General features: G+C 41.7%; 1 protein-coding gene across 1 annotated transcript in view; it reads right to left on the bottom strand.

Moving 5' to 3' along the window:
* vac14 (vac14 homolog (S. cerevisiae)) overlaps positions 1–12,394 on the bottom strand; it is a 201,993-nt gene extending 189,599 nt beyond the window's left edge. Inside the window, exon 1 of the mRNA XM_028809690.2 lies at positions 11,528–12,394. Within this exon, the coding sequence (XP_028665523.2) occupies positions 11,528–11,631 (104 nt within the window). The 5' untranslated portion in view covers positions 11,632–12,394. The remainder of the gene's footprint in view (positions 1–11,527) is intronic.
* Positions 12,395–16,015: the final 3,621 nt, after the last annotated feature.

Consider the following 16,015-nt stretch of genomic DNA (forward strand, 5'->3'; position numbering starts at 1 on the left):
TCCAGTTTATTTTCTAATACTACCAGTAAACCCCTGATTCTCTAAAGAATCGCAAATGCAAGAATGGCAATCAGTTTCGCCTCGGTGTGTCCTGCGTCCGCCGTTCGTGCATATATTAATAGGCGCCTTCGTTCATTGTTTTTATCCATACGGGCTCGGTTTTGTATTTCTAATCGTTGAGCTCTTTGTTTTTGGAGCCGTGACTCCTTTGCTTCTGCTGTTTCAGAGGCGCATTATAGGCGCCTTCGTTCATTGTTTTTATCCATACGGGCTCGTTTTTGTATTTCCGTTAGTTGAGCTGTTTCTTTTTGGAGCCGTGACTTCTTTGCTTCTGGTGTTTCTGAAGCGCGTTGTAGGAGCCTCCGTTTATTGTTTTTATCCATGCGGTGTCGTTTTTGTTTCTCTGTGGCTGTGTCGTTAGGTACAACTCTTACTTTTAATACTGAATTACCGTTATGTGATTCAAACATGCCACACTGACTGCTGGCACAGTGGATTAGAGCAAGTTTAGTTTACAGGTTGTGTTGTTTGGGTGCATCCATGCGGTCTCGTTTTTGTTTCTTTTTATCCATGCGGTCTCGTTTTGGTTTTTCTGTGGCTGTGTCGTTAGGTAGAAGTTACCGTTATGTGATTCAAATATGCCACACTGATTGCTGGCACAGTGGATTAGAGCAAGATTAGTTTCCAGGTTGTGTTGTTTGGGCGCATCTATGCGGTCTCGTACAGGTTGTGTTGTTTGGGCGCCACCTACCGACTCTGGGAAGCCACTGGGTTTAACTCTGGGGCGCTGAGGCGCTCTGGCGCATGCGCCTTGGTGACTCCTGCGTCCGCCGTCCGTGCATATATTAAACTGTCGTTTAGTAATATAGATATTAATATATACAGGCTAAGCAATAATGTAACAATGGGCATTAATATGGAGTTGGCCTCCTCTTAGTAGTAATAACAGTTCCACTCTTCCGATAAGGCTTTGCACAAGATTTTGAAAACGTGTCTGTGGGAACTTGTGCCCATTCAGCCAAAACAGCATTTGTGAGGTCAGGTACTGATGTTGAACAGGAAGACCTGGCTCACAATCAGCATTCTGGTTCGCCTCAAAGTTGTTAAATAGGGTTGAGGTCAAGGATCTGTGCAGACCACTGGAGTTCCTCCACAGCAAACTAATCAAACCAGGTCTTTGTAGACCAGGTGCCTGTTAACAATGGGTTCAGTGCAAACACTTGAACTCAGTAATTTGGAAGGGTGTCCACATCTTTTCGACCATATAGTGTACATCACCGATTTGAAATTACCAATTAAACTAACAAGACAGTTTTGAGGAAATGAAAATACTCTTTATTTGGAATGTAAATTCAGTCTCCTATAGCTAAATCAACAGTGCTAAATACTGTGCCACCACACTAACCTTCAATTCTGAGTCAAAATATAAAGGATAAAAGTGATGGTGACCCTGCTAATTGGAAAACACAAAATTTTAACTTAAAATAATAATGGCGATTGGTTATTTAATAAAGGAAAAGAGTCAGTCAAATATGACCCAAGGCATAGCCTTTCTGCAATGGGTTTAAGGCAGGAAGAATATGTGGACAATGAGCCAGTCCATTGTTCATCACATATCCACATTCATTCTACCAAGGTCAGTTTACATTTGCTAATCAACCTAACCTTCATAGAAGGTTTTAGAATGACAGATGATACTAGCCAACCCAGAGAATGATCATTTAGGTATGGGAAGAAAGTCCACAGAGACTGTGGCTAGGATGTGTAACCAGGACGTTGGAGCTGTGCTGCAGCAATACTGGTACTGACTTTTTCACAGCAGTGGCATAAACTAAGCAGATACTTTTTTAGGCACACTTACTCATCAGCAAAACAACCTGTTCTTCCAAACAGACAATTTAATAGCTGAAAGTCAACACATGTATAGTATACAGTCATGAAGTTTAATTGGCATTCAATCAACAATGTAAATGGACAAGATGTAGATTTATATGACTTTGATTGTCGTGCGACTGTGGTCACCAGACATGGTTGTTCCAGACAAAAACTTCCCTCTTAGAATTTTCAGTTTCGAAGGTTTACAGAGAATGGTGCAATAAACAAAAAACCTTCCAGTGAGCAGCAGCTCTGTGAAGGAATATACCTTGTTAACATGAGAGGAAAGAAGAGGAGATTTGCCAGATTACAGTCTGCAAAAAGACCACAAACACTTAACAGTTATCATGTGCAATAAACCTTGATGCAAATGCCCTGTTGCAGCACCCTTTCACTCATGTCAGCTAAGAACAGGAAGATGAGGCTGCAGTAAACATGTGATCAATGGATGTAGACAAAAGAAAACTGGAAAATGTCACTTGGTCTGACAAAACTCAGTTGTAGATATCAGGGGCAGAATTTGGCAAAACAGTATGAATCTACCGATTCACCTTCCCTTGTGCCAACAGTCCAGTATATGCTGTGTAATGGAGTGGGGAATTTTTTTCTTGCAAAGATTAGGCCACTTAATACCACTTGAGCATCTTTGGAAAGGCACAACGTTTTGATTAAGCATTACTGTGTACTATGTCCGTTCTCTTACACTTTGTCACAAAGTATGTCTTATATCAAGCTGGTTTCATGAATGTGATAATAACTTCAGTTGATTCTGATGACCAGCGCAGTCCCCAGATCATAGTCCTTTGTGATGAGGAAGATTGCAAGGTACTTAGCTTGAATGTAGTCGAAGAAAACTGCAGGAACTATGTGAGGCCATCCAGTCAGCATGGACCAGAATCTCTAAGGATAACTTATAGCACCCTGTTGAATCAATGCCTTAACACTAGAACCCCTGAAGCCTATGAAGAAACTCATAATCCCGGGAAACCTGACGGTGTATGCGCCCAAAAACAAGAAGGCACTGCCAGATCTAAACACTAGCGTGGCGAATTGCTCACATACGAAAGTGGCTTTAGTTGCAGGTGGAAGTCTCATTTTATTTATAGTGCTAACTAACTTTAACAGGTAGCCAAAATTGACACCGGGTGTTACAGACTCAAATCAAATGTATGTTTTTATTATATTACTAGGGGGCTCTGCCCCCTGCTCACTTCACTCACCCACCCCCGTGTTTTATTTACCGGATATACAATTTAAAGAGATTATTATTTTCATGGGAGTTGTGACATATGCATTATTTTCACTTTTACTTTAAAAACTTTTGTAAAAACAATACTTGTCTTTTATTTCCGGCCCCGTGCGTGGTTACATCTCTTTCTCGCAAGACATATAACGCTGCTTGCATTGTGAAGGGGGGGTTGAACGCACACTAAGGATATGCCGTCGGATCATCTGCTGTCTTTCTGCTTCTGGCGAGCTGCCTGTTCTGCTTGTCACATGTCGTTGTTTTAAGAGCTGGAAGCACGATGTGTGTCTGCCAAAAGCAATCCAACAACTGCTAGGTTAGATGTCTGTGGACTTGTTTTAAATGATGGCTCATTGCCTTGTCTTGCGTAACATTGTAAAAACAATAATTGTCCTTTATTTCCGGCCCCGGGCATGGTTAAATCTCTTTCTTGCAGGACGTATAACGCTGCTTGCATTGTGAAAGGGGGACAGCTGTTGCCATACATCTCGTCGATCATTTTAAAGCCTGTACAGCAGCTGTCCTTTTTGCCACTTCGTGTCTTTGTTGCTCGCGTTGTGATCGCTTCTCTGTGATCATAAATATACACCTGACCGAATTGTGTTTTCTTTGAAATTAAATTTGTCGTTGCTTTAACTGTTCTCATAGCATATGGTCCATTATTGTGTAAATCTATGTTTTGTGCATTGAATGTTGTGATGATGAAAAGACTTTGTTTTCTGCTCTTTGCCTCTTATTTCTGACCTTGCTTTGTCCTGCTATTTTTATTAATTTCATTTTGTTTGTGCTAATGCGATCTTTTAGTCGTCGACGTTTCATTTATAATGTATTGTCCTTTATACATTTTACAGTATATGCACCGAGACCCCTGGATCTGTGCATGCTGCGTGCTTTTACACTACTGATTTTTTTGCTGGCCGTGCTCTGATATCGCTTGTAAGTAGGGCATGTCTTGCAAGAATCTCATGTTCTATATCCCCGTGAGACGCTCCGTGGCCATTCTCTTTCGTCTCACGGGTCTTTTATTTGTCTTCCATGATCTTAACGTGAAGATCACGTATCGTCTCCCAGTCATTCCCTCCCACAGGATTTTTTTTATAATAGAGAGATAGTAATAATAATAGCAGCTCACTACTCAAAATGTGGAGCGCCCGGACTCAAACCCATAAATTTTGGTTATAAGACAGCAGTTCTTGCCTCTGCACCATCCAAGAATACATATCAACTTTCTGTCAATTGACATTTGAGCTTGGGTTTTTAACTCATTGACAGCAGCATGTAAATTGAATGATTTTTTCTCTTTGGCTATATTCTTGAATAAAAATGCATGTGTTTATTTGATATTTGGACTAAAGTTTTCACATATAATACACTTCACATCATTATTAGTATAACATGGAAAACTTTTTGTTTTAGGTATGTGTTCAGCATTTCTTGCTTCGCATTTCGTGTCATCCTACACTTACACAGATCTTTGTAGACAAGGAACACACATGAAAGGTATGTATTCCAAATAACAATATATTATTTACCCTATACGGCTCCAAGCACCTCACTCCACGATAGAGACTTTTAGCTGGGAGAAGTTTGCGGCTGACTTCGGCTCCATCGGGTTGGGGATGGGATAGCAGGCTGCTTGCTGCTTGTGCTAATCAACACATTTGCAAAACAAAAAATGCTAATGGAGAGGTGCAAAGGAATTTAAGGTAGCCCAAGATTACAAGTTTTTTCTCAGACTTCAGGGATTCTAGTGTTAATGAATCTCAGTGTTCTGGATTTAAAAAACACGGTTCACAGTCATACCAGATAGGAGAACCAATTAAGGAGTTCTCTTACTTTATGTGCACTTTTTGAAGGAAACACCTTTTTTTGCCTTGCCAGCTGTTTACAACTGAGGCGGACAGGTCACTAGAGAAAACATGAAATAAAATCCTTAAGCCTATTTAATACATCTCCTTTAAAGCAAAGAATGTTTGTTTGTATGGATAAATGTCTTTTTTCATGTACATTGGAAAAATGAAAAAAATTGAGTCTTTATTTAGTCAACATCACTATCAAAGAATAAAATCAGGTTCAGCACTATCAAAGATATCAACCAATAAGCACACTCCCCAGAGTACATGGTTGTCATCTACAGTTTGAAGATAAAGAATAAGATGAATTTGGATGCGGTACTTCTTTAAAAATTGTGAAGTTTCACAAAACATTTCATTTGAGAAAACTAAAAGCATATCCAGTTTTTCCCCTGGGTAAATTAATACAGTAATCCCTCCTCCATCGCGGGGGTTGCGTTCCAGAGCCACCCGCGAAATAAGAAAATCCGCGAAGTAGAAACCATATGTTTATATGGTTATTTTTATATTGTCATGCTTGGGTCACAGATTTGCGCAGAAACACAGGAGGTTGTAGAGAGACGGAAACGTTATTCAAACACTGCAAACAAACATTTGTCTCTTTTTCTAAAGTTTAAACTGTGCTCCATGACAAGACAGAGATGACAGTTCCGTCTCACAATTAAAAGAATGCAAACATATCTTCCTCTTCAAAGGAGTGCGTGTCAGGAGCACAGGCTGTCAGAGAGAGAGAGAGAGAGAGACAAAAGCAAACAAATAGGGCTGTTTGGCTTTTAAGTATGCGAAGCACCGCGGCACAAAGCTGTTGAAGGCGGCAGCTCACACCCCCTCTGTCAGGAGCAGACAAGAGAGAGAGAGAGAGAGAGAGAGAGAGAGAGAGAGAGAGAGAGAGAGAGAGAGAGACAGAGTTTGTTTTTCAATCAAAAATCAATACGTGCCCTTCGAGCTTTTAAGTATGTGAAGCACCGTGCAGCATGTCGTTTCAGGAAGCAGCTGCACAAAAGATAGCAACGTGAAGATAATCTTTCAGCATTTTTAGACGAGCATCCATATCGTCTAGGTGTGCGAACAGCCCCCCTGCTCAATCCCCCTACGTCAGGATCAGAGAAAGTCAGCGCAAGAGAAAGAGAAAAGTAAGCTGGGTAGCTTCTCAGCCATCTGCCAATAGCGTCCCTTGTATGAAATCAACTGGGCAAACCAACTGAGGAAGCATGTACCAGAAATTAAAAGACCCATTGTCCGCAGAAACCCGCGAAGCAGCGAAAAATCCGCGATATATATTTAAATATGCTTACATATAAAATCCGCGATGGAGTGAAGCCGCGAAAGGCGAAGCGCGATATAGCGAGGGATTACTGTATATACCACTATTGTAAAGAAACAACTTTGGGTTTAAAAACAGCAAACATATCTCCTTGCATTTTGACAAACATCCAGATACTAACCTTAATTCAGCTCACTGCATTCAGGCTTTATTGACACTATAGGAATTATACGGTCATTAAAATTATTGATATTTTACCCTAATTATGCAGACAACACTGGGTATAAAACAGGAACCGGTTTTTCATGGAGCATTAAACCATCACTGGGCACTTTCACAAATCGTTCACCAAAGTTCCAGTTAAGCTAACATGAATGCCTTCAATCAGTGTGAGGAAAACCAAGGGTCTTGGATGAAACGTCATGCAGTGGGCACTGTGGGAAAACATGCAAACATCACAAAGACAGCAACCAGGTCAGAATCGGAACCCCCTATTCTGGAGTTGTGAGGCGGTGTCATGGATACCTGCATCCTTGTGCCTCCCTCATTAAAATAAGCAGACATAAATTCAATTCAGTTCAGTATTTTTGTACAGCGTTCTTCACTGAGTGCAGGCACAGAGAACTGTAACAAGTTCTTAGGTAAAATACAAATATAAATTTCACAAGTTACTAAATACAAACAAAGTTGTTTGAAGTAGATTACAATAAATGGTAACCAACAGTACAGTACTAGTATATTAATTAACTGCTGAACTTAGTTAAGTTGTAATTAATTATCATGAGGCCTAACACAAATACATATACAACGAACACAGACATATAGAAAAAAATTTCAAAGATGACTTAGTGGTATAGTGTACTTAGTGTAGTATATTTGGTCTCCTTTTCCTTTATAAGCACATTTTTGAATGGCACTACTTAAAATCAACCTATACAATGTTTTAAGATTTTTAATTTTGCAGAGTTATAAGATCGAACAAGAAAATTACAAAGAGGATTCCCAATTACAATTAGTCTTGGGTTGGTGTAAATGGAGCAGTATGGTGGCATAGTCAACTGTACAGACAGCAGAGAACTCCAGATATCTGGGTTTTAACCCCAAACCAGTCACTATCTTTCTAGAGTGTGTTCTCTCTCATGTTTGCATAGATTTTCTTCCACATCCCTAATATGAACAAGTTTAGAATATTGGTCACTTTAAATGAGCCCAGTATGCAGAGTCTACCATAAGACTGACTGGTGTCCAATTTAGGGTAAATTCTTGCTTGACAATTGATGCTGCAAGATTGTAACGTAGAAGGCAGGTTAAGACAGTGACTTGAGAGATAAAAGGTTGAACAATTGGTGGTCACTGCATTACATTACGCCACACACTGTCAGATGCTAAGGTTCTTGCTGATGCACTATCGACTTATCATCTGGGTTGCTGGCAAAGTATCAAGAGATTACAAAGTCAAAATTAATTTTAAGATTAAACGCAAGAACCATATGTCACCTTATGGCTTGACTGAAGAGCCATCCTCTCTTTCACACACATTCATCTAAGATTGTCCACATAACTTATATTTAACCTGGGATGTTAAACCATACAAATGTATTAAAAAAAAAAAAACTCTGGACATCAGGCTTCTCACCGTTAAACAGTTTTTCTTCTCTTTTTTTTCCCAATATTTTACTACTAGGACTCTTTGTAGAGTCGGTCATCTAGACAAACTGAGTAACTGGGCAAGAAGGGCCATGGCCAGGGAGATGACCAAGAACCCAATAGTCATTCTAAATGAGCTACAGAAGTACTCTGTTAAGATGGTACAAGAACTTTTCAGAAGGATGACCATCTCAGCAGCACTCCACCAACTAGGCATTTATGGCAGAATAGCTCATTTCCACTTGGAATTTACCAACGAGCATTTAAAGGACTCTAAGAACATGAGGGAAAAAATTTTCTGGTCCAATAAGTCAACAATTTAACTCAATAGGCAGAACACCAAGCCCTATATCTGGCAACAACCAAGCACTGCTAATCAGTTGCCTAGTACCATCTGTACAGTGAAGCATGGTGCTAGCAACATCATGCTATGGGGCATTTCTCAGTGGCAGGGACAGGGACAGGGAGACAGGTCAGAACTGAAGAATGAATGCAGCCAAATACAAATAGGTCCTTGAAGAAAACCTGCTCACAAGTGCACACAACCCAAGACTGGGGTGACAGATTAGCACGACAATGATCTGAAACATACAACCAGGGCAATTGTCTTTAGGGGCCCAGTTGAAGCTCAGACTAAAATCCCATAGAATATCCATGGATACACCTGAAAGTAGCTCCATTCACTTTAATAGAGCTTGGGAGGATTTGCCAGGAAAAACTGTCCATATTCAAGTGTGAAAATATTGTAGAGACTTACCCAAGAAGACTTAACCTGTAATTGCTGCCAAAGAGACATCTACAATATACTCAAAATTAAGGGTCCGAATAACTATGAATGAGAGAGTACAATTCTTTACTTTTAATAAATTTGCAAAACGTTTTGAAAATATGCATTGACTTTGTCATTATGGGTTATTGAGTGTAAATTCAGATCAGGTTGGGGAGCATGCACTGGTACAGCACGTTGCTGCGCCCATCACACAATGAAATGGCTCAGGATCCAGATTGGTAATTCTCCAGGCAAACACATGGCCAAGTCCCACCCTCCAGAAATGACCCTCTATATGCTGCAGCCAGGTGTTATGTGGGTGTCCCCTTGGCCTGATCCAGCTACTGCAACTACTACAAAAATGAGGATCCTGTGAGCCAGATCACACTCGGGGAATCGCGCCACATGGCCATAGTGCCGTAAGTGATGCTCCCTCACAATGCAGGTAATGTGCCTTATTCGGGACTCAGTGAGCAACCGCTCATTTGACACAAAGTCAAACCAGCGGTGGAAGGAGTCCAGTATTCGTTTCAGGTCACTGAACAGCATCCATGTCTCACAAACATATAGTAAAACAGAAAGCAGCAGGACTCTAAAGACTTGGACCTTTGTCCTTTTGCACAGATATCAGGAGCACCACACATCTCTTTCCAGCGACCTCATGAGCCCCCATGCTCTCCCAATCCATCTACTAACTTAATAGGAAGAGTCACCAGAAACATGAATGTCACTGCTAAGGGTAAACCGCTTGACAAGGTCGACATTCTCTGTGCAGACAGACACACTGCAAATGGCTGTGGCCAAGAGGTCATTAAAGGCCTGGATCTTGGCTTTTATCAGGACACTGGCAAGCCCAGACACTCAGACTCCACACTCAGTCTCTCGAGCGCCCCGATCACAGCCTCCATTGAGTCCGTGAAGATCACAGCATCGTCAGCAAAGTCAAGATCAGTGGATCTTTTTTCACCAACAGATGCCCCACAACCACTGGACCCGATGACCCTGCCCAACACCCAGTCCATGCAAGCACTGAACAGAGTAGGAACAAGAACACACCTCTGACGAATCCCAGAATCTACTGAGGAAGACGCAGAGGTTCTGCCTCTACTCTGCACAGCACTCATAGTACCAGTGTACAGGCCGGCTATGATATCCAGCAACTTTGAAGGGATCCCACAAAATCTCAGGATGTCCTACAAGGCAGCTTGATCAACGGAGTCGAACTCTTTACGAAAATCAACAAAGGCTGCAAAGAAACTCTGCCAATATTCACGTTTGTTCTCAATGAGAACCCTCAGTGCCAGGATGCGGTCGATGGTAGACTTCTTAGGTGTAAAACCAGACTGCTCCGATCGTTGGTAGGTGAACAAGTGATCACGGATCCTACTGAGGTTGAACCTAGCAAGAAACTTACCAGGCATCGAGAGCAGTGTTATCCCCCTGTAGTTGCGACAATTCATGCAATCACCCTTCCCTTTCCAGATAGGGAAAAGTCCCATTTTTCAGTCAGATGGGATGATGCCCATCTTCCAAATGGAAGCAAAGACCCCAAAAGTCCACGGCTCCCTGCAGCCTTCCCTATGCTCAGCTAGTTCACCATCTGTGCAATCTCAGTGAGACTGGGCAGTTCACAGCTAATTGGAGGATTAGACTCAAGAACCGTGGACCCAGGGATATCCAATGTCCTAGCTGGTGGATCAGATTTAAACAGCTGCTCAAAGTAGCCAGTCCAGCGGGTCACAACTGCAGTGTCATCCGTGACAACCATTCCTTCAGCCGCTCTGACTGCAACACTGCGAGGAACAAATTTGGATGTATGTAATGCTTCGATTCCTCTGTAAGCAGGATGTGGGTGACTAGGGTAAACTGACTGGCAAAAATGGCAAATGAACCCATTTTAAATTACATTTAAAATATAATAAAGAATGCAGAAAGAGAAGGGGTCTGAAAACTTTCTGAATGTACTGTATCTTGTTCAATGAATTAACTTTACAAAATACTACACTGCACTACAGCTCTTTACTATTCTTTGGTTATGTCAGACTCTTCCCATGCGTCTCCTTGTGCTTTCTTGTTTTTACAAAGATTAAAGTTTTAAATTTCAATTTTACTTGGGAGATTCTCCATCTGAATACTTTACTGGAGCTTTCTTTGCTCCATGCGGTTTGTGGCATTTCATAAAAAATAAAGACTAAGCTATAAAAAGGTGGTCTGGGAGACATTTTTACATAAAAAAATTTTATGAATTACCACAGATGGTAATGGCACAGCTGTCAGTGTTGCTGTCTTACAATTCCCAAAGCCAAAGTTTGAGGCCCAGCCTGCACACTCTTTTCGAACTTACACATTTTTTCACCATTTGCTATCCCAAAGATATATGTGTTAGATGAACTGGCTACAAGTGATTCTTTGTGAACAGTTGGTTCTCACATTGCACCCACTTTTCTTGATACAGGTGCCAGCTACCTGCAGCCCTAAACTGGACAAGCAGGCTAAAAAATGAACAAATAGGATAGGCTGACTGGCATCTTCAAGCTGGCATCTGTGACTAAATGTGCCCTGTGACAGCCTAGTATCCTCCACTTAGTTGGTCCTTCGATGCATCTTAAACTGGCTCCATTTCCACAAATCCTGACGTTAATTAAGAAGGTAATGAAAATGTACTTACTGATAAATCTTTTTCTGCCCACAAACATCAGGTGCCCTAACTCCGCCACCCCCGTAGAAATGCCTTCATCAACACTACACTCCAGTGAAGACACTAAACATTTCTAAAAGTTTTTTTTACAATCCTGTAGCTGACCACTTAACTCTCTTCTCTCAAGACCAGCAGCCCTGTATCCACAAACAAGAATCAATGAACTGCCTCTTACTTCTCAATCTCCAGCGCTGCCACCTTCCTCTTCTCGTAGAGCTTGTCATTCAGGGCCCTCACGATATTTGGAGTTAGAGGGCTGAAATCTTTCTCCGTGTTCATTTTCTTTCACTTTCAGTCGACACGAAAGACTCACAGGGAATTCCGTTAATGAGCTATATCCTTATCGCGGTCCGCAGGTGTCCGTTGAGTTTATTGTTACTAAACTACAACAGTTCCTTTTTTATTCTTTTTGACGGAAGTTTTTTCTCAGTCCCAGAGCTGCGAGCACTGACATCTGAATTCTAAATGGGCGAGGCTAACTTGACAGTCCTTTTTGATTTAGAACCCTAGATCGCGCTACACCTTAAAAAGAGGCGCAAACTCAAAATCCGCCGTTAAGAGTCCCTTTATTTTCTTTCCTTTCATTACCAATACACGGAGAGAAGCGGCGGTCTCTGCGTGTGGCCAGATTTCAAAGCAGACTGTCATAAAACACAGTAGATCAGCGCACAGAACGTGTATATTCTTTTCTTACACGATGTTCTTATGTCAGCTCCAAGCAGCGATAAGCGACTTGTCATTTAACATCCCTCGGAGTCAGCGCACTTACGGCACAAGCGTGACCATCCAAGTAATATAACGTTGAATGATGTCCACCCCTATCGTCCGTCGGCTGCTTCTCGTCTGCTGCGCCGTCAACACCAACTGAAAGAAAACGATGTCAACTGCACATCCGGGAGAGCCGAAGAAACTCGGCGATTGTGAACCCGGTCCGACTGTCTAGGCTGGCAAATTGGCGAAGCTCAGCTCTCTCACATTAGACTAACAGATCGCAGCCATGTTAACCGGCTCACATGACTTGTGACAGCCCATCTCCGCCCACTTCCACCAGACACAACTAACCGAGAGACGACGCTTCGAAAGCTGCGCACGACACACCTCCACTCCTTTGATAGGGCTGGCGGTGACGCACCTCAGCTACTTTGACCGCCTCACGCTCCGCAGAATCATGCTTTATGCACCCCCCGTTCTTCTGGAAAGTAGTTTAATTAATTTGATTGAAGTAGGGCGCGGGAGCTCAGTACTGAGAGCTTGCTAGTACACCGCGGAGATGAGAAGTCATGAATTATTATCCTAATAACACGTCTTTTAGACAAAAAATAAATACTATTTAGTTAAATGGAATGTGCAACCTCCGTACACACACACTGTCGATTCTCCATGGAGTCTGATGGTGACGGACACCTCCGTTAGTGTAAGCCTTTAATAATACACATACTCCTTATGAAGATGTGACATTTTTTGGCATTTATAATTGGAACATATGTATAAATAAAAATTGCATTTCTGTTTGCTTTCAGGCATTATAAAACTAAAAAGTTGTACAGGGTAGATATGACATGAATAATTGTTAATAACATAAGGTACCACAATCAACCAGTCAAAAGTTTTAGAACACCTCAGTTTTTCTTCAAATTTAATCTGTTGAAATGCAATGAATGACCTAAAAAGGTAAGCAGTGAACTGCCAGGGTTTAAATGTGAAGTTTAGTTAACAAAAATTAAAAAAGGTAAATTTCAGAATATTACAAATGGGCTTTCTTCAGGGAACAACCTACAGATGTTCTGCAGCAGTTAAAGTAAATGAAGCCTACCAAGTTGAAATAAACAATTTGCACAGGTGTCCCAACTTCTGTTGATTACTTAAACACTCTCTGTCAGTCTTAAAGCAGAGTTGGAAAAGACTGTTACCACAACCTCTGAAGTACTACTTGGACAATATTACACTGTAGAAAGTTGTAAATTCCTGTGATAATAGCAAGAAAATTCAATCAATGAATGAAATGAGACAGAGTAGTATTACCCTAAGAAGTGTAGGAGTTCCATTTAGAGAAATTGCAAAAAAATCAAAGTGTCTGTGAGTACGGTGTGCTACACAATCCAAAGGCAATTGGAAACTGGAAGAAACTCTGATAGCCAGATATCTAGCAGACCCAAAGTCACAGCCCAGTCAGAAGACAAGTTTCTGAGGGTCACCAGCTTGTGTGATAGATGCCTCACAGCACAACAGCTTCAAGAACAGCTTAACAGTAGTTGAAAAATCACATCTCAGTTTCTACTGTGAAGAGGAGACTTTGTGCTACAGGTTTGACAGGGTGAGTGGCAGTAAGAAAGTCATTCATTAAAGGACAAAATAGCACCTTAAAATACCAGTTGTGGACTACTGCAGACTGGAACAAAGTCTTATGGACCGATGAATCAAAATTTGAAATATTCAGTTCATCACGCAAGGTGTTTGTACGCCATCGAGTTGGTGAAAGGATGGTTCCTTGGTATGTGTCACCAACTGTCAAACATGGAAGAGGAAGTGTGATGGTCTGGGGCTCTTTTGCTGGAGGCAGAGTTGGTGACTTGCAAAAAGCAATTGGCATTTTGAATTAAAAGGGTTACCACAGTTTGGCTGTTATATCAGCAAAAAGAGGCTACGTTGATGAATCAAAAATAGGAATAAAACTTTATACGCTTAATGATTCCTTGACTTTTCTTATTTACCATTGTTTGTTTGTTCTATGCCTTGATTTTATGAAACATTAAGACATTAAACTTTGCGCATGTCCATGGACTTGGACTTCTCTAGCACCTTAACACTATCCAACCTCTGCTCCTCAGGGACAAGCTGACAGAGATGGGAGTAGAGTCATACCTAGTGGCATGGATCATGGACTATCTTACAGACAGACCTCAGTATGTACGTCTCGGGAACTGCAGGTCTGACATTGTGGTCAGCAGCACAGGAGCGCCGCAGGGGACTGTGCTTTCTCCGGTCCTGTTCAGCCTATATACATCGGACTTCCAATACAACTCGGAGTCCTGCCACGTGCAAAAGTTCGCTGATGACACTGCTATCGTGGGCTGCATCAGGAGTGGGCAGAAGGAGGAGTATAGGAACCTAATCAAGGACTTTGTTAAATGGTGTGACTCAAACCACCTACAACTGAACACCAGCAAAACCAAGGAGCTGGTAGTGGATTTTAGGAGGCCCAGGCCCCTCATGGACCCCGTGATCATCAGAGGTGACTGTGTGCAGAGGGTGCAGACCTATAAATACCTGGGAGTGCAGCTGGATGATAAATTGGACTGGACTGCAAATACTGATGCTCTGTGTAAGAAAGGACAGAGCCGACTATACTTTCTTAGAAAGCTGGCATCCTTCAACATCTGCAATAAGATGCTGCAGATGTTCTATCAGACGGTTGTGGCGAGCGCCCTCTTCTACACGGTGGTGTGCTGGGGAGGTAGCATAAAGAAGAGGGACAAACTGGATGCCTGGACAAACTGGTGAGGAAGGCTGGCTCTATTGTAGGCACGGAGTTGGACAGTTTGGCATTCATGGCAGAGTGGCGGGCGCTGAGCAGGCTCCTGTCAATCATGGAGAATCCACTGCATCCACTAAACAGTGTCATCTCCAGACAGAGGAGCAGCTTCAGCGACAGACTGCTGTCACTGTCCTGCTCCACTGACAGACTGAGGAGATCGTTCCTCCCCCACATTATGCGACTCTTAAGTTCCACCCTTAAACATTAACATTATACAAAGTTACTGTCTGTTATACCTGCATTGTTATCACTCTTTAATTTAATATTGTTTTTTATCAGTATGCTGCTGCTGGAGTATGTGAATTTCCCCTTGGGGATTAATAAAGTATCTATCTATCTATCTGAAAACTGACGTGTTCTAAAACTTTTGACAGGTAGTGTAAATAATGTACCATTACCAAAACAAGCCATATCTCTGTCATCCATAACCACTGCCCACCATGCTCCTCACTGGCTAGGAGCATGCAACACTACCATATTTGACTTATCTGGCTTAAGACAACATCTCAATGGGATCACAATGTTACTTGCCATACTGAACATTCACTCAGAGGCAGTACTTGTTGCACAAATTCATATGTGTTTTCTTGCAAAATGTGCCATCAAAGGGAACCTTGTTTTCTTTTTAAAGTAACCAGTAACATAATATTTATTTTCTTGAAGTTAAAATACCAGCATTATTAAAAAAAATACCGATATGTGTTACTGCCTTTTTTTTTTTGCAAAGACTTTGCCTACTGCTCTCAGAGTAAAGCCTGATTTATACTTTTAGCATGAAGCTTGCACAGATCAGCCATCAAAACACTACTTGTATACTTGTGGAGGCCCCTTCGATCAGTGCGTTGATATTCTTCTAGTCATTAGGTGACAGTGTTTGGTCAATGTCACATACGTAACAATGTCACAGCAGTGGAAGTGAGAAGGGGAAGGGAGATTGAGTATAATATTCTTGTGAGTGGGTGACCTACATGATGAAGAGCTGTGCTTCAGGTATTTTTCCATGTCTGTCTTGTGCTATAATACAGTGGCCATACTTTGATGACCTGCTGTATCATATTCAGCCCTTTGGTCACCATAATGAAACCCATGTAATTAGCCTCTTCTTGAAATTCAACACTTTGGAAAACC

Source organism: Erpetoichthys calabaricus, chromosome 9 (genome assembly GCF_900747795.2).
Source record: "Erpetoichthys calabaricus chromosome 9, fErpCal1.3, whole genome shotgun sequence".
Lineage (NCBI taxonomy): Eukaryota > Metazoa > Chordata > Cladistia > Polypteriformes > Polypteridae > Erpetoichthys > Erpetoichthys calabaricus.